The sequence below is a fragment of the Taurulus bubalis genome (genome assembly GCF_910589615.1).
Source record: "Taurulus bubalis genome assembly, chromosome: 2".
NCBI classification, from domain to species: Eukaryota; Metazoa; Chordata; class Actinopteri; order Perciformes; family Cottidae; genus Taurulus; species Taurulus bubalis.
In genome coordinates, this window is record NC_136590.1 from 11,975,332 (window position 1) to 11,994,837 (window position 19,506).

At 40.1% G+C, this 19,506-nt stretch overlaps 1 protein-coding gene across 1 annotated transcript in view; it reads right to left on the reverse strand.

Moving 5' to 3' along the window:
- LOC306754197 (protocadherin-15-like) overlaps window positions 1–19,506 on the reverse strand; it is a gene marked incomplete at both ends in the record, with an annotated part of 129,601 nt that overhangs the window by 79,797 nt on the left and 30,298 nt on the right. Inside the window, 8 exons of the mRNA XM_079238121.1 lie at window positions 374–506; window positions 6,487–6,588; window positions 7,679–7,770; window positions 7,893–8,042; window positions 10,253–10,387; window positions 13,047–13,253; window positions 14,500–14,612; window positions 16,125–16,233. Of these exons, the coding sequence (XP_079094247.1) occupies window positions 374–506; window positions 6,487–6,588; window positions 7,679–7,770; window positions 7,893–8,042; window positions 10,253–10,387; window positions 13,047–13,253; window positions 14,500–14,612; window positions 16,125–16,233 (1,041 nt within the window). The remainder of the gene's footprint in view (window positions 1–373; window positions 507–6,486; window positions 6,589–7,678; window positions 7,771–7,892; window positions 8,043–10,252; window positions 10,388–13,046; window positions 13,254–14,499; window positions 14,613–16,124; window positions 16,234–19,506) is intronic.

Consider the following 19,506-nt stretch of genomic DNA (forward strand, 5'->3'; position numbering starts at 1 on the left):
ACAATAAACCATGTGTAAACTCATATCGCTATTGCTGTGGTCTTTGCGATTGAAAACTCCTTTAAACACCAAAGCTTCAACTGTATAAAAAGATAATTGCTACAAAATACAATGTAATAAAACACAATACAACAGTGTAACAACATCCAGTTAAAACACAATCCAAGTGAATTTGTGTGGGTGAAGGGTAACAAATTGACTTCACCTGTAAGGAGCTGTGTGTGTGTGTGTGTGTGTGTGTGTGTGTGTGTGTGTGTGTGTGTGTGTGTGTGTGTGTGTGTGTGTGTGTGTGTATGTGTGTGAGAGTGAGTGAGTGAGTGAGTGAGTGAGTGAGTGAGTTAGTGAGTGAGTGAGAGAGAGAGTAAGGGTGTACCTGCAGATTAAGCAGTGTAGCTCCTGTCCTCATGGCTTCGCTGATCTCCAGATTGTATTGTTGTCGGAGGAAACGTGGGGGGCTCTGGTTGTTTGGAGGCAAAACTTCGATATAGACTGTAGTAATGGATGATCTAAAGAGAGAGAATGAGGAAAAAGAGAATGGGGTGAAGCCAAATGGAGAGATTACAAAGACAGATAGAGAAGCAGCCTGTAAGAGAGAAGCAGATAACAGAGGAAAAGTAGCAGAGAAATGTTGGCGAGGGATATGAGGAGAAAAGGCGGAAGAGAAGAGCTGGAGGGCAGCACAAGAGGATAGTGGGTAAAAACAGCAGTGTCAGGGATGGTGAATAGTCTATTACTTAACTGAAGAGTGTCCGGACAGTTTTTGTTTCTTTGCACTGCATGCTGTGTTTTATTAATCGATAAGAGTGTGAAGGCAACGACATTGTGAGTGACAAAGAGTCTGGACAGTGCTCTTCTCGGCTTTAACAAACGTCTTTCTGCAGGGCTTAACTTTTTTAATCGTGCATTTTTGACAAACTTATCCTACTGTTTCAATGATTCTTTCATGTAGAGGCGGATTCATCTTTCTATTCATTCATGTTAATAACACTATGTCTGTATAGAGTGACACTACCTTTTATTATTCCTTCAGACTCTTGAAGATACTGTGAGGAACTTTTTAACTGGTTATGAAACAGTAATGCTGATGCCTCTAAATGACCTACATTAGTGAACCAAACCACCAGCAACAAGACTTTCTATTTCTATACAGGTATTCTTGATCACGCAGGTACACCAGAAACTCCTGCAGCTCAGACTCAAACATGCCTCCGGCAGTGACCTGCCCACCGCGGCTCCAATGGAATTAGAAAGCTCCGTGACCAGCAAAAGTGGCTACTGCTGCAGTCATGAGCAGAGCTTTGCCTCACTGCTCCACGACTCCCCGCCGGGAACCAACTCCACGCTCTCGTAGACCCGGGCCATATTGCTAAGGCCCACTGGAGGGAAGGGAGGCACGGGAGAAACCAGAACCAAGACCGCGGCAAACAGACCGGCAAACCCTGCCGCAGTAAAACCAGAGGTCTTTAGGGGTTCTGGTGCTCGGAAATCACTTCTGTCCACAGGGACCGTGAATATCGACACAAATAGAAGTGTTTGATTGTGTTGAAAATTGTATTAAACTGTTTCAAGAGGGAATTATAGACATACAAGTTGTATAATATAAGTAGAATAGGCTCAAAAGCAAAGTAACAGAGAAAAAGTGAAGTTAATTAGAGGTTATCCTTTCAAGGCCATGACACTAAGAGAAAATGTATTTGCAGTACTTTCTGAGAGCTTTGCATGTTAAATAAGCAGTATTCAATGACATTTTTTAATCAACATAACATTAATTTAAGAAACAGTATGTTACCATATTGGCCTACAGTTGACAGCTGACTAATTCCAGCGCTGTAAACAGTATGTGTCCTTGTGTCAGTTTTTCTTTCTGAAATATCTGATTACCTGGTTCTAAGTTGTCATGTCAAACTTCATGTTTCTGCCCTCTGGCAAATTGACTGACTTAGATAATTGAGATAACAACATACTAACTGCAAATTAGACCAAACTGGCATCTGCTAGAGCAATTATCTTAATTCAGTCATGTGTCGTGATCCTGGACACCGCCTTCCCAAAGGAACACGATTCAAGAGAGCTGGGACTCTCAATAATGACTACAAAATAAAACGCTCCACTGGCAGGGAACACGACAGCACAGAATACTTTGTGGGAATAATATTACTTGGTTATATATTACAACACTCTAATTTTGCAGTAACAAAAGAAATGACCCCCGCTTCCTAAAACTATATACATTAATTGATAACCTAAGAGTCCCCGCTTATCTAACAAGCGGTCAAGATCAAACTGGTAGAATGTATTTAATGAAATATCCATATTTTTATTTTACAACCCCCTGAATATACAGTTGCAGCCTTTTTCATAGTTAGTAAGTTCGGTAAATTATATTCAGGTTGTTCAAACTTTTCTTTGAAGCTATGTTTGAATTGAGTTTAATATTCAAGACATACTGTTTTCTTTAAAGGCTTCAACGGCCATCAGCTGGGAATTTTCTAGACTTAATGTATATTGGTATGCATTTCCCAAACTTATTCAGCCATGGTTTGGTATCTTAGAGGATTTCTGGATCTCTTCTTGAATTGGAAATAAAGGTTTGAGTTTGAGGCGGCACAGTATGAGTTCACATTGAGTGGCCCACCAGCGTGTCAGTGAGGTTTATGGATTTAGACACTGAATAATTTCCCCTCCTGCTTTGTCAAAAAAAGTGAGGTCTGTTGCTGACTCACATGAAAATAACAGTGTCTCACTGAACATTATCTGGATGAATTAGGAAGAAAGAGTCCACCCATAAATGTCTTTTAAATCGGTCCTTAGTAACACATCTTAATTAGCTGTTTGGAAAAAGCCCAATTTCTCCTATTTCCCAGTTTCACTCACCCTGAATTTTTGGGTAAGAAACTGCAGGGCTTTAGTTTGTGTTCCTACTTGGCAAGAGAGCTGGTTTCAGCAGGGAGAGATTAACTCCACTCAAACTGGATCATCGACTGAAAAATCCAAAGAACCTCGGATCTAAACAATAGCCCACAAAATCTGTTTAAGTTCAGAACAATAAATACAAAAACCCGATAAAGGCTGGAAAATAGAAAGCTACCAGAGAGAGAGAATAACCGTTTTTTATTAAAACAATTCAGATGGCATTATTGATGAAAAGACGACTGAGGGCCTGGAGATCATTCAGTCGTGTTTTCCACTGTAGCTATTTTTTGCCCTCTTTCCCCATTCTAAAACTCTCTTTTTCCATTTTCATAGCCATGGCGACATACAACTGTTCCTACTTGTGCAGTACAAACACAACCCTACACCTGTGTACATACAAACATTAAGTTGCACAATAAATGAACTGACTGGTTGTCGAGCAGTAGCCAAATGTTTCTGCTGGTAATCAAACCATTTACATGATCACTGTAACTGCAATGGTCTCTCAAGAGTAGTAGAAGTGGCACCATTATTACCACTACTTCTACTATTGGGGCTTCAGGGCCAAGCTTGTGATCTACTGGGGCTGCAGGGTTGGGCAATCATATCTTACTTAGTAATGCCTTTCAGCAATGCAGTTTTTTGTTTGTTTAACAGAGCAATTTTACATTTGAATAATTACATTACAGTTACAAATCCAGTTTGTTCTCTGCCTCAACAAGAGTTTGATGGAGGATTCAGCGACTCTGTATTCAGAGGACGGACTGAAGTTACGTGTTTAGCTTGGCTCATGGAGCTGTGGGGATTTAAAATAAATAAATACAAAATGACTTCGTACCACCTCCATAGTTTCCTATATGCCTCTTCCGGTATAGTGCAAAATAGACTATTTATCTTGACCTCTATCTAGCTATTTATTTAAAATCTTATCCTGTCTGATCGGTTCTCTCTGGTGGTGCCCTCTTTCTCAGTTTGATGAAACTATAAATGAGACCCCCAAGCATTCACAGTTTTTAAGTATTCTGGGGTGCATCTATGTAGGCCATGGAAAAGCACTTCTAATCTGAATGAAATGCATATCTCAAGGGTTCCTCAACAGTCCCAGCCCCCTAACATTGAGATGTAGTACTCACAAGCTAAGATCTAAAGTCATTTAAAAAGGCTGTCACTCATGTCTTGTTGGTGCACGCCAGGAAGAGGACACATGGCTCATTTTGGGTCCTGACCCATAGTTTTAACAAATCAGGTCGCTGAGATGGATATTGATTTGCTATGGGGGTTATGTTTTCAGCTGAGATAAACTGAGAGTCTGGGGAAATTTGGGGACAATCTGTGGGCCACTCACTGGAACAACCTCAATCTGTAGTGGTTCACATTCTGTATTGATTTGGCAACTACACAGCTGGAGCCATGTTGGGAGACAATTTCAGTTTTTATGACTGATAAACATTGTTGGAGAGAGCAATACATTGCATTTGTGACAAATAAATCATCATCCAATACAGATATGCTAAAAGTAAGCCATGACAATCATTTACACACTATCTGTTTTATGAAACTGGATTGCTGTATTAGACAAGATTGATTCACTTTGGGTAGATCTGAGGACAGCCCAGAAGGCAACTGACGGAGCTTTGAGTGTTTCACAGAATTTCATTATTAGTTTCAGAGCTTTTAATTATTTACATTAGAGATGTCCCGGGGCTGATCCAAAGGATCCAAACATCCAGGCTTTACACTGCGATCATTCGGCTACATGTGTGAGTGCTTAAATCTGAAAAGAATTTGGGGACACCGGCAAGTGACTTGAGTACAAGTTTGAAAATAAAAAAGAATGGAGTTTACCACACCTCTGTAGCCCACTCCTTGCCTCTACTTGAAGGTTGCATTGTGGGTAACATAGATGTATAGGCAATAGGATGAGACAAGGAATACAAATATGTGGCATAAAGAAGAAAAGAAGAATATGTCTGATTCTGCAGCATCATTTTTTTTTTTAAACTGTCCATCGTGAGTCCGACACGGTTAAATGGAATGCAATGCTCACTCATTCTGCCTTTGGCAGCGCTTATTCATTCAGGTCAGCTTTTTGCAGGTCTCTCAACAATTTGACCAACACATTAAGCAGCGAGAGGTTTAGTGTGGAGGCTCACAGGGGGGAGGTACCTGCTGATAAACACACTGTCATGCAAAACATTCATATAGCTTTCCCATATTCTAAAATGGAACCAGGTGAGTTATTTAAAATTGGCTGCAGACAGCACAAATTAAAGCGATCGTCGCCTCAGTTTTGTACTGGACCTTTTCTTAAAACAAAAATCGTTATCAAATAGTCCTGTGTGTTTGTAGTGGCTTGTTTGTCCTTTCTGCAAGGACACTGCAGTCTTGATGTATCCTTTTGTTGAGAATGCCAAAGCGCAAAACAAGAAGAACTTCACCCACGTGTGCTTTGAGTATCAGCAAACATGCTGGAGCAGTACTGTGGCTGTTTACATTACTTGTTTTCATTGATGCCTTTTACTCATGTTTTTTTCCTTATGGCGTTTCTTTATTATATGATAAGTAAGAAGACAAGAAAACTGTGAGGAAAAGGAAAATGAGGGACATCGTGCATTAAAGGTCGTGAGCTACTTTTTCTTTGCAACCTGCAAAAGCACGCAGCCTTGTTCTCCTATGCTTCTTATGTTAAGGCATGGCGCAGTGAAAAATCTAAGTTGCCACTGCAACTGCAATCTGTGGAGCAAAGTAGAAAGACCATGTTCAAGTGGCTGAACGGTTCGATGGCTGGATTTGCTTCTCTTCTGCGATATTGCACGGTAATTGCTAAAACTAAAAAATTCGAAATTGAACTGGTCTCTGCCAGACTTTGCTACTTAATCAATACACATAGAGCTAAAACATATTGGTGGCAGCTGCATTTCCCATGAAATAACCCAAGTTGGGGAATAGCCTGAGTGTGTGAGTTGCTGAAAGTTATGGCTTCTTATTGATTTAATCCATGGAGGAGAAATGACGGGCAGGAGATGGAAAACAGGAGGCAGGGGATAAAAAAAAGTCACCTTATCAAGTCAGTCCTTATCCTTTAGAATGCGGCAAAACTAGATTTCATTACATTTTGTGTCTTTTACCATCTGGGGCATTTATTATAGATATTGTGTGCCTGCATTTGCTTGAATTGTCCCTTCTATGAAATGCAGACAGTAGCCTATAATTTTCAGTCCATTTCTCAAGAAGAGCGTAACTAGCAGTGCGGCACTCATTACCTTTCACTCTGTTGTACTCTTCTCCCTTTTTATTCTTTCCTTTAAACATTTGTCTTGTCAATTTTCCTTTCTTAGACTCCTTTCTTGCCATTTTCAAATATAAAAGCAGAATTCCTGATGTATCTCGAGAAATGAAAACATCTCACCGGAAAAGGGTGAACAGATGAAGAGAACGGCAGATAAAGTGTGAGAGTGCTGTGGAGTGTCTGACAAAGAGTGTGAAAGCTCTGGAAATCTGATGACCTTTCAAGCATCGGCTCCAGAATGATGAAGTAAAAGACTGAATAAGTGGAAAGAGAGAAACGCTTACCTTCTCTGGGGTGCAGGCCCACTGTCCATGCCCTCTACGGTCAAAGCGTAGTGACGCCCAACAGTGAGCTCAACACTTGGTGCCACAGTAATAACCCCAGTGCTGTGAAAACAAATTCATTCATTATATCACGATGAACGCTTTCATTAAAATTGCTAAAGTGAAGGTAGGACATGAATTTCACACAGTCTTTACACAGCTTGTGTCCTCCATCAGGCACAGAACTGAGGGGTGTTTTCACAAAGAATGCTTTGGGGCTGCTTATTGCCCCATGATTTGTGCATCATTTGCAACAACTATCTGCTGCGTCTCAATGTCTGACTCACGAAAAAATGTTGTCCTGTATTTTCCAAAAAGTAATTGAGCAGAGCTTTATTTATTTATTTGTCATTACAAAACGGTCATTGCGTTCTGTCACTGCATCCCAAAATGAACGAGTTTGAGCGGACACTTATATTTATATAAGTGCTTCATTTACCACCAACTCTCTGAAGACTAATTATTTCACTGTAACTGCACGTGGCTATTAGTGCTGATCTTTGTGAATCGAACTGATTTTGCAATGAGGCTCATTTGCATAGAAAAGGGATTTTAATACGGGCAAATAGCAAAGGAGCACCGAGACACTATTTGCTTAGCGGCGCAGTGAGGGGTGCATTTCACCCTTTGAGGGTGCTTTTAGGATTACACAGTTTGGTTTTGTCTTGCTTGCATAGGTTTAGCGGCTGCAAAAGCCACTCAATCCTTTTCTTAATTTGCCCGTGAGTGAAGATCATGCATGTTTTGGCAGTGCTCAATCACTGTGCACCGAAAACGGAAGAAAATGGACTTAAACGTAAAACTACGCTTCGGGTTGGGGGGTCACACAATAGTATGGAGAGTTAAATGTGAGCTGTTACCCAGCCTGTATTTATTAATAGAAGTTTTTCAGTTCTGCCAGATGCGTGTGAGTAGGATGACTGAAAAAAGCATCTGAAACACCTGTTTGAACAAGCCTTTAGAGGTGCTGGCAAGAGTTTTTTTCTTAGCTTTGCACAGAGCCAGGCTAGCACTTTCCACCTGTTTTCAGTCTCAATGTTAAGCTAAGCTTATTGATGGCTCGTGGTAGCTTCATATTTAGATTACAAACATAAGTGGTATTGATATGAAAGAAACATTTTCATAAATATTACAATGCACGTGATATGTTTACCTTTTACCAATGAGAAAATGTCCCTGGTCACCAGCTAAGATCCGGTAAGTGACCCGACCGTTGGGACCTGCATCAGAGTCGACTGCTGCCAGCTGGGGGAGATACACAAACACACACAGGTGTCTAAACACTCACCATCATATGAAGTGTAATAAGTTGCAAATACTACACACATCGAAACTGTAATACGTAGTGTGTGTTTCGCAGTGCGTACCTGTAGCACAGTTTCTCCAGCGTTCATATCAGTAAACAGATTGACATTATAAGAGACATTCGCAAAAGTCGGAGTGTTGTCGTTAGCATCCAACACCGTTATCAGCACGGTAACCGGCATGCTCTGCTGGACTCCGTCTGACGCTAAAAGCTGGAGAGACACAGAGAAGAGGAAAAAGGACAAGAGCAAATACATATTTTTTTCCTTCCATGAGAAAATGTTCCACTCAGCCGAGCTACAAAAAGCCACCTTTTGAGAATCCTGGATTGGCGGACTGTGTTCTCAATACGTTCCCTTGACATCTTGATAGTGCCTGGTTGTTTCCCCATTTCTTTTGAGGTAGAGTGGTTCAGTGTTTTTTCAATCTAAATACCTGTTTTGAGTATATTTATGTGTGGGTGCAACTGAAAACTCTTGAACCTATCAGTCCTGTCTGTCACTCGCCTTTATCTTATTTAATCTTCACAATTTCCTCTCAATGATTGTTGTTTCCCACTGCGTTTAGTGTGTATAAAGTCTGCGTGAAATATGTATCAAACACAGAAACATTGGACAAACCTTTGTGTCCAATTAATCATAATGTTTCAATGTGCATTACATTAAACTTAAAATACTTTCATGTTATGTATCACTCGATTGTTTTTTGTATTATATATCGTTTCAAATTAATTTCTTAAATTTAGCAAACACGCTTGTTCACTTTCTTGTCTTCATGCTAACCAAAGCTAACTGCCTGCTAGCATACAAACATGAGAGCACAAAGTGAATAAGCACGGTTCCGAAATGATGTAGCTATTAATGTAAGCAGAACTTATTCATCCTGTCAAATGACATAATGCTCCCTGTAATGTTAGCTTTTTAGACACACAGAAAAAAAGCAAACATCCACCATACAATTTAGCATTTCTGAAATGTTGCAAATACTCAGCGATAGTGAGAGGAAATTCGAAAACTCAAAGTTAAGTAGGCTGTCTGAGATTTCATAGCTGGCAAATGAGCTTAGAACGAAATGAAAAATAAAATTCTTCCCGACAAGGCTTTTGTCATGATCTTGGTCTCCTGTGTCATTCAGCACACAAACATTAAAAATAACAAATTAAATGTGTCAATGTAAATATCCATCCATGATGCATATCAAAGTGCATATCAACAGACGCGACAGAAGCTCCTTCACTGAAGCAATCTTCTCAGGCGCAAACTCATCTGCCAAGAAGCTGATTGACTCCTTTAAAATGAAAATCAGCCTCCAGGTCTCTCTCTTCCTCTTCCTTCCCCCTCCCCCCCATCCTCAAGTTTAATTTCTCCTGCAAGGCTTTCATGATGATTACTGTACACCTCTGCCTTTCAATCAATACACCAGGCTTTCTCCTTTCCTCATCTTTAACTTCCAAATAGATGCATGTACACACAAGGATTCATAAACTCATACAACATGCTGCTTTTCACACACACACACACACACACACACGCACACACACACACACACACACACACACACACACACACACATGCACAGACATGCACTCACATTGCCAGCATGACCAGACTGAACTGATTGCTGTATGTAACGAAACAATGCTGCACATCATATGATGAGGCACACTCACACGGGTGGAAGTAAAAGTAGCAATATTCTGTTACAAGCAAAAGTCAAAATACAGTTAAAAATTATTTGCATGAAAATTAAACTGAAAGTAGTAAAGGTAAATGTAATCTAAAGATGTTTTCTAAACCTATTTATGCATTGAGTTACTGAGGTACTGGCCTGCATGCAGAGAACTAACCAATAACTCATGAAATCCCTGCTCATGCTCTTACAATTGTATAGAGAAGCAATGCTAAATACAAAATGAAACCCATATTTAAACATTAGTAGATTTAAACGTCCCCTGAAAAGACACGATTGTCCACTTTTGTCTCTTTTATTTTCATATCTTTAATTTGTTGTGCTTCCCCTCCCCCTCCATCTATGTCGCTGGGTGATTTCTCTGTCATCACCTGCTCTCGTAAAAGTGTGTTTTTCTCTCGCACAGCCGCCCCCCTGCAATTTCACTCCCCCTCACTTTTTTTTCACTTCTCTCTCGTAACTGGTTAAATGGGTAAATTAGGAAACATGACTGACTTTGTGGAGCTACAGGTACATAGATGCCTAACACATTCCTGTTTCCTCTCCAATCTATCCTCTCCTCTTATTTTGCCTCCTGTTTGCACCTCTTCACAACATAAGAGTCTCTTTTTTCAAGACCACCACTAGGGTTTTTACCTCTTGAGGCGAGTTATTCAAATACATCAGAAGCTCATCTCTCTCTCCCGCATACATATTGTATATAATGCACCCTAATGCAAAGGCTCTAGAGTACCGTGAATGTGTAGGAGTCCTGTGTCTCTCTGTCCAGCGTCTGCACCAGGGTGAGATATCGTCTGATTCCAGTTGCAGACACAGCGAAAACATTAGCATAGCTGTCCAATGAGAACTGGAGTTGAGGGTCCCTGGTCTGTTGGAGAGAAAGAAAGACGTTGAGGAGAACAGAAAAGACATTAAAGTCATTGCATATTTTCTTTTTTTAACCAAGGAAGGGTGCTGTTGAAAGTCCACTGTATTGCTAGCAGAGCACACATAAAGCTGTAGCTCATTTACACCTGACAGCTGCCCAGTAACCACAGCAATGGCATGATGGTTGCTAAGCACCTTAATTGGTTCAATTAAAGGAATACACACACACATTTGAGGGGCTTGGATGCTTGATGAATCTACAGTGAATCATCAAAAGAGCACATAACAAAAGTGAGACACATTTTACGAAAGCAGCAATTATCTCTCTCCTTGAGAAATTATTATATTTTCCAAATTAAAGGAAAACTGGAGAAACAGAACAAATGAAAATGTTTCCTAAACAGTTGAGAGCAAAGACATGCTTAGACAGGAGAGGGTGAATGAAAAACATCTCTGAGGTTTGCTTGACATAACAATTCTCCTGTGTGTGAGCTCTGTGTGTGTGAGCTCTGTGTGTGTGTGTGTGTGTGTGTGTGTGTGTGTGTGTGTGTGTGTGTGTGTGTGTGTGTGTGTGTGTGTGTGTGTGTGTGTGTGTATTATGCTAGTGATGGAGAGGCAATCCCCAGCCAAGTATTCCTCTGACATTCCCCACACAGTCCCCTCCTCTGTATATGTATGAGAGTGTCTATGTGTGTGTGCGAGCTCTCATTCTAGATAAGGCTGGCTCAGCAGGGTAGGAGGGCTGATAATATTGTCGATGTAGCCAGTGTGGATATTGAGTCATAAATAAACACACACATACCCGGTCGTATGCACACACATAAATAAAAATGACGGATGGCACATAAAAGTAATTAGGACTAATCATCATTGTTGGTACTTAATGCTGGAGGAAAGACCAGGGTTAGCAATATTTAAAATAACTCAACGTATAGCAATCTCCACACACACACAGACACACACAGAGTCTCAGGAACATCCTGAAACACACACATTATCCCCACTTAAGCTCATTCCCTGCTGTGGGGGTCTTTTAGAAAGCAATGAACCAAAGCTTGTTTTTGTCAAGACGTCTATGCTACATCTTCAACAAACTAAGCTCTTGGGAAAGCAGTGGCGATAACAATGCTGCAGCACTGTAAATTCTTGCATTATCACAGAGAAGCAATTTAGGAGGGAAATGGTTTTACCATCCAGATTCACAGAGACATTAGATAGGGCACTTCACACACTGCAAGCAAGGCACAAAGTAGAGATTCAGGACACAAAGAAGGGCTGAAATGGACACCTCAATGGTTTGTTCCTGCCAGGAGTTCCCACGGTTTTAACAGTCACCATGCTGTAGCTTTTGTTTACATGGTGATTCAATTGTGTCGAAGAACAGGAATTGGCTTGTTTACTTCTGTTAGAACACCTGAGACCTCGAGGAAAGTTCCAAAGGGACAGAATATAAGGATGTACCTTCACGGTTTATGATAACAAGTGACTGTTGGCTAAACGCCGCCTTCAAATCGCAATTGTCCAATCATAGCTTTGCAATTGTAACAAGGTATGGCGGACCTGTCTCCATATGTTGGAGTGGTGGCCATGGTACTGTAAGACTGATACACCACACCTAAAGAGTTTGGAGGGTCGTGTCTTTTGATTTATACATTTATCGATGTATTTTGCTCTACAAACTCAAAAACAAAAGAATACAACATGACCTGTTAATGAAACAGAAACATGCACTTTATTAATCCTCTTGGGGAAATTCTTCTCTGCATTTGACCCATCCCTGATTAGGGAGCAGTGGGCAGCCCTTTGAGGCGCCCGAGGAGCAGCTGGGGGTTGGGTGTCTTGCTCAGGGACACTTCGACATGTGAGCTGTGGGGGGACTGGGGATCGAACCGGGTGCCTTGCGGTTTCAGGACGACCACTCATCCCCCTTCCCATCCCTCCTTGTGATGCTCAGCTAGCAGCCAGTTTATTTTTATTCCAGCAGGCAAACTCGACTCGATGCCTGATAAAAATAGGACCCGTTTAAAATTAAACAAATGTAGTAATAAATCGAGCAGTAATATTACCATAAACAGTCTAAGTGCCATGCGACAAGAGAGAACTCCAAAGGCGTATCAACCGTAAACTAGGGGAACTGAGCGAACGGTCAATTTCCATCTCGCCAATTGTTACATGGCACGTCTTGAATGCCAACTAAAGCAAATTATTAACAAGTTGTCTTGAAACACTGGGAAACAGGCATTGGAATTAAGAGCAAATCAATTCATACTAGTTTTTGTTGTCAAAGGCACAGCCCTCGTTAACATCAACCAGTTGAAGCAAAAGGAGGTAAAGGTATGAAGAACAACCTCGGCTGATACCTACAGGCATCTCATTGGATGTCAGCTACAAAAGGATGAAACAAATCATAAAACATGTGGATATGGTTGTCATAAACACTTGAATGCAATGCATTTATTTGCACAAAGGTGTATTTGCGAGATGTGAATATTAACGCTATAAACAATGTTACATAACATTTTTGCAAAAAAAATAGTCCATATATTTACAAAAGCATTATTTTTTCTCCTCAGTGTGATAATTTGATTAGTCAAAACATGAGTATTAATGTGCTTTTGATGTCTTTAGTCGATGACAGCTCTTTATGCCTTTATCCTCACCTCCTCCACATCGTTATCCAGAGCAACGATGGCCAGCGGTGCAGACAGGCTGGCACTGGTCGCTATGGTGGTTCCCACTGGTGATGCTTCACTGACGTAGCCATGGAAACCGGCCTCCAGGAAGTAGGGTGCCTGGTTGTTTTCATCCAGAACTTCAATTTGGAGGTTGGCAAAAGCTGGCAAGGGGTGGCCGTTGTCCTGCTCTGCCTAAAGGCGAGGGAGAAAATACATCTTCATTTTGGCTGCAATGTTTCACCTTCAAGCACCTTTTTTTTGTACTACTCTTTTCTGATTTATACCTAATTTATGCTATTTCAAATATTGTTTGTTTGTTTCCTGATGACTCCGAAGAAGGCGAAAGCTGAAATGTATTGGTCTTAACACCTTTCAGATTTATTCTCTCTTCCATGCACCTTGGAATTAGACAAAGTTAAGCCAGTCTATGTCTTCTGATCAGATTGAGTTCTGAATCAAATTCTCCTCAGTTTCTTTTTCTCACATCTCCCCTTCAACTCTCTCACTCCACCCTTGGGAAGGCTTTTGGCTTTCTCCTTGTGTGGAAAGTCTATTACAGACCATATCCTGTAATTTCCCGACGGTTAAAAATGGCATCCAGAACGTTGAGTTAAATTATTGTGGAACACAGTGTTCATTCCCAACCTCCCCCTGTAACGTTAATCTTGTTCAAATGGAGCTTAAGGACAAACTCGGCTATTTAGAGTTGATTGAAATGTGCCAATCTAAAACACATACATATAAATCGACTATACAACGGTTTGATTGCCTGTGTACCTGTGTGTTTTCTGTTTGTTTAACTCTACTCTCCAATGCGTCTTCTTTTCTGTTTGCATCTTATTTCTGTTCGCCATTGTCTTCTACATCTCATTCTTGTTGCCTACTTGCTCCCTCGAGTTTCTTCCTCCTCTTACCCTCATGCATTACTTCATGTGGGGTCAAACAGATGTACCATCCCAATAGTACACCGAATGCAGTGTCATTTTGTAAAAACAATAACTCTACATTCATATATGCACACATTTAACTCCAGCCAAATCCTTATATAGAGGGAAATTTGCATTTGAAATTGCAGTAGAGCCAAACCTGATGTATGCTTGGTGGTCTAATTCCATTACCAGCCTAAGTGAGACAAAAAACACCTTCACACAGCATGATATAGATTGTGCTAATGCATCACAATTACTGGCACTTAATATGTTCTTGGTAAACTACTTTTAATTGACAGAAACCAGGAAGCCCCTGATAAATAAATTGAGGAGGAGCAGCTGGTCTTTATTTAAGATAACAGATTTCCTGATCAACAGCTTGATGGATATTTGGGGGTTAAGTGCAATGAAAAAAAGCACAGCACATTGAGGGAGCTTTCTCCATAAAAAACATGCTGGTGCGGAAATCAGGTTAAGCCCCTTCTTTTTGCAGTGCCAGTGTTTCTCACCTTGATAACCAGATCAAATCTGCGGTAGAGTTCTCTATCGATGGGCTTTAGTATCAGCAGCTCTGCTGTGGTGCCGTTCAAGCTGAAATATTCTGCATAGGACTCTGGTTTGCCTAAAAGAGAGAGAGCAGACAATAGGACACAAACAGTAAGAACTGAGCAAAGAGAATTTACCAAAGCGGGGTAGTGTGTATATGTGAGTCAGGGAGAGACATCAGTAATTGGCTTAAGAATCAATAAATGTTTGCCTGGTGGGTGAGTATAAAAGATACAGGTAAGAGGGGAAAAGGGAGGGAGAGCAGAATGGCTAGTGTTCCCAGTTTTCTCATCTCTGCTCTCCACAGGTGGGAATGCACAAACACACGTAGACACATATATATATATATATATATATATATATATATATATATATATATATATATATATATATATATACGTATATAGCGCTTTAGAATGCTGCATTGCTCGGTGGGGAAATCATATTTTGGTAAGATGAGCAGCAGCGCAAGCACACGTGCACAAGGCAGCATCAGTCCCCTGAGATCTGTGGTTACGGATGTTTGTGTGAGTGCCTATCTTCTTCTTAAGGTATGCTCCTTTGTCCACGAATCAAGCAACTTTGCAACAGCACGTTCTTTGAAATTATGTTGTTATACAGAGCAATTACCAAAATGCTTTTGTCTGATGAAGACCATTAATACTAAAATCCTCTTTGAACATAAGCTTATCCAACAGATTCGCTCATACGCCTTACTAAGAAAGAAAATATTCATAGGAGGAGCCTGGAATATGTCATTAAGTCATGTAGTAAAATTTGTTCAGACTATGCAGATGCTAGAGAGTAAAACTCAAAGCTTTTTATGTCTTTGCATTCACAATTTGAATTTGACTTTCAACTTAGGTAGTGTTCGCTGTTTTATTGTAAGCATCTTATCCTTTGCAAATTGGCTATCAGCATCCTGTAAACAATTACTACCCATACAGCAATACTCTTCAGAATTAATCCTGCATCTAAATATTTAAGCGCCTTACTCAAAAACCTTACAATCCTTTCCTTTCAATTAACAATTAGGCCCCAGGCTTAAGGATCCCTGAGATCACAGATCTGCATTAACAAGATTTGGTTGTGTAAAGCCTCATGTGAACAAATGTGTAGATGTCACTGGACATTTGAGTTCTCTTGCTGTTGGTAAATCAGCCGTTAAATGTCTTCTTTATATGTGACCATTCAGGGACAACATTGTGTCTTTTGCTTTGAACGTAAAAATGTTCTTTCTGTGCCAGCTAGTCAGCTATATAGATTAGAGCAGCTGTTAGGGTATATGACATGTACGTTTATACAGCAATATAGTATATCTTTTAGTGAAATTAACTGAGAGAATATTTTTTTTAAAAGACAAATATCTGTTTTCGGCTTATACAAATTAAATACTGAACAAACGTGTACGTCATCATGTTTTTTCACATCAAATACAAATATACATTATTAACACCTCGCAATCCTGCTCATTAATTTGCAACACTGTAGCCTATAATGCTCTACATCTGTTGGTGGCACAGACATGTACATTGTCAGCCAGTATACTAGTGATAACCAATCAGAAGCCAACACAAAGTAAACCTACCAATGAGAAAGGAGTAGAGAATGCCCGGCCTGTCAGAGGGAGGTTGTATGTTTCTGTCTTGGTCCACAGCATGAATGGGTGGAGTCACATTGACGGGATTCTCCTTATTCTGGAGACAGAACCAAGGAGGGCGTTAAAGTTGAAGATCACTGTCATCTCATATCACATAACAGATAGAACAGTATGACAAAACATCAGAATTGGCAAAAACAGTAAAGTGTCATTTTGAACATTGCCTATACTTTATGGAGTTACATTTTGTGAATGAAAAACAAAGATAATATTCAAACAAGCAAACTTGAACTTGTAGAAGATATTCAACTTGTCACCAACAGCGCCGGCTTTAATTAAAAAACGCTACTGCTTCAAAAAATAGCTAAAAAAAAAGGGGAAGGATTTACAAAAAATAAAGTTGTTCTAAGGTATGGAGAAAAGCTTCACCTAAGCTATTTATTTATGTAACAGAAGACTCAGAGCATGGCAGAAAAGCAAGAGGAGTTAAACAGGAGGAATAGGAGAGAATCAATTATACGTTAAATAACATTTAGAGCATGCATGCACGTGTACGCCTACACACAAAAATATGTCACATTCAGGAGAACCAATTCATAACAAGGACCAATTTCTATTGTGCATATGCATTGGACTGCTCCGTACGCATGCACATACTGTATGAGTCTGCAGGTCTGGATCTCTATCTGTGTGGCCAGGCTATAATGTTTACTTGCAATAGTGTAATATGCTGAGGTGGTGTGTAATACAAAGACCCCCACTGGGGGAAACATTACATGTCAGCAGGATAAAATCTACAATCACTAAAGCTATAAATGTCAAGCCAACACACACACACACACACACACACACACACACATATTCAATGTACACGATAGAGCGCTCATACACCTGCTGTCGTACAATACTTTACCACCGCACCTGTCGTGCAGCACTTAAAATCTACAAGCCATCATGGAGCTATATCTCCTTGACTGTCACTGAGAGGGTAGGGGAGCGGCACACAGACAGAGAAGAAGTTATGGCACGTAATGAGGTGAAGTAAAAGAGGGTGTAAATATATGAAGGGAAATGAATTTGCCAGGAGTTGATAGTAAACAGGGAGCTGAGGCAGATGCAACAGCAAAGAAGAAAGGTCCAAAGAGAGCCAGGTCACTGAGAACACTGAGGTACTTTAAAAGTGTGTTAACACTGACAATTATCAAACACACTACTTTACAATGGAGAGAAAAAGGAATCCCACTGACAACAATACAGGAGTATAATAGCGTCGGAAGTGACAATGAGTAGTTAAAAAAAGAACGATCCTGTGTTAAATGTAAGGTGTAAGGAGTTCAACTCTTAAAAATTAAAATATTTGATACTCAACTAGCTCAAAGGAAGGCCAGACAGTCCCACTCAGTGTCACCAATTAACAATTAAGGGCACTGCTATTATGCCAGATATTGTAAATAATGAATATTCTTGACATTCAAGATGTGAAATGTTTCATGGACTGGTAAGCAAGAAACTCAAAAAGACCCCCATACTACAGAAATATCATTGACCTTTTAGTGTAAAGTGCATGCAATGTATAACACGCAGAGAGATCAGCCTCAAAATGCCACCGTTTAGGGAAAGAGAGCCCGCAGACAGTTTACTTTCACACACAGACGCGCAAGGCAGACAGAGCGATGGCTGTGAGCTTTATGCTCACGGCTGTCCGGTCAGTAATCGTGTTGATGCAAGGTCTTCATCTGCCAATATTTCCTGTTTTGTATTTATTTATTTAACACTGCCTCCGTCATTAGAAAAGGCTGACACGAGTTTGTGAACTGTATGAGATAAGTTACCCACAATTAGCAAAACTGAACCCACTTAATGATTCATGCCCAATATGTGGACCCTCAACAACTCACAAGCTGGGCGGGAGTAGGTGCCGAACAGCGTCACTCATCGAGAAGCTGACAAACTATGATCATAATGGGTTTTATTTCTTCTTTTGTCAATACCTAAGTGTATAAATATAAATACACACACACACGCTCAAAAGTTTGGGGTCACCCAGACACATTTTCAGTTTATGTGCAATTTCTGGCATGGAATAGCCTTCATTTCTAGGAACAAGAATAGACTCTCTTTTTCTGGCCATTTTGAGAGTATAATGAACCCACAAATGTGATGCTCCAGATACTCAACTAGCTCAAAGGAAGGCCAGTTTTATAGCTTCTCTAACCAGCGTAACTGTTTAAGCTGTGCTAACATAATTGCACAAGGGTTTTCAAATCATCCATTAGTCTTCTATGCGATGAGCAAACACAATGTAGCATTAGAACACTGGAGTGGTAGTTGCTGGAAAAGGGCCTCTATACACCTATGTAGATATTTCATTAAAAACCACCGAGAATAGTCATTCACCACATTTACAATGTATTTCTGATTAATTTAATGGTATCTTCATTGAAAAAAAACAGTGCTTTTCTTTGAAAAATAAGGACATTTCTAAGTGACCCCAAACCTTTGAACAGTATATATATATATATATATATATATATATATATATATATATATATATATATATATATATATATATATATATATATATATATATATATATCATGTATTTTGTTTCGTAGATTTAATACTTTGTTACAATATGCAATACTGCTGTACTATACTGAATGTTGTTTTGCTACTACTACATTTCACTTCATATTACACTTATATGCAATAATATGTACCAGCCTTTTTATTTGACCATTTTATGTCATTATGTCTCAGTTTTGTTCCGTGTCTCACTCCAATCTCAGAAACGCTGGTCAGTTGACCTCCCAAAAATAAAAACTCTTTTCGGATCTACACGATTCACGTGGAAGACATATTTTCATTTTAAAACGGCAAATTTCGCCAAAAGGTGACAAGTTTGCAGGTATGTAAAAGACTGTTTACTCCCTGGGCTTTGAAGGCTTAGTGACAGAATCAGCAAGCAGAAAATCAGCAACAGGTATCCAACCTGAATGAGCCTCACACACTACAACAACAGCAGCCACCTGGCAAATGTGCGTGCGAGGGGGACACTGGCTTTTATATATATTGTGGAACTAATGAGCAAACGAGCAGCAGCTGTGCAGGCAGGTGGCTGATCAGGAGAGCAGCGAGGTAATCAATAGAGGAGGGAAAACCCTGCTTGTGGTCAGGGCCCTGTTTCTCGTACCTGGCTTACTGAGTTAGCGGGCTAATTTTCAGGATAAGATGACGTAGGTCAGGCTTTTCGGTTTCTCTAAACAAGTTTACATAAATCACCATAGCAACACATCCAAAAATTTAAACCTGCTCCCGGCAGGCTAACTGGAATTCACTAGATAAGCTGGCCACTCCCACCGGACAAAAA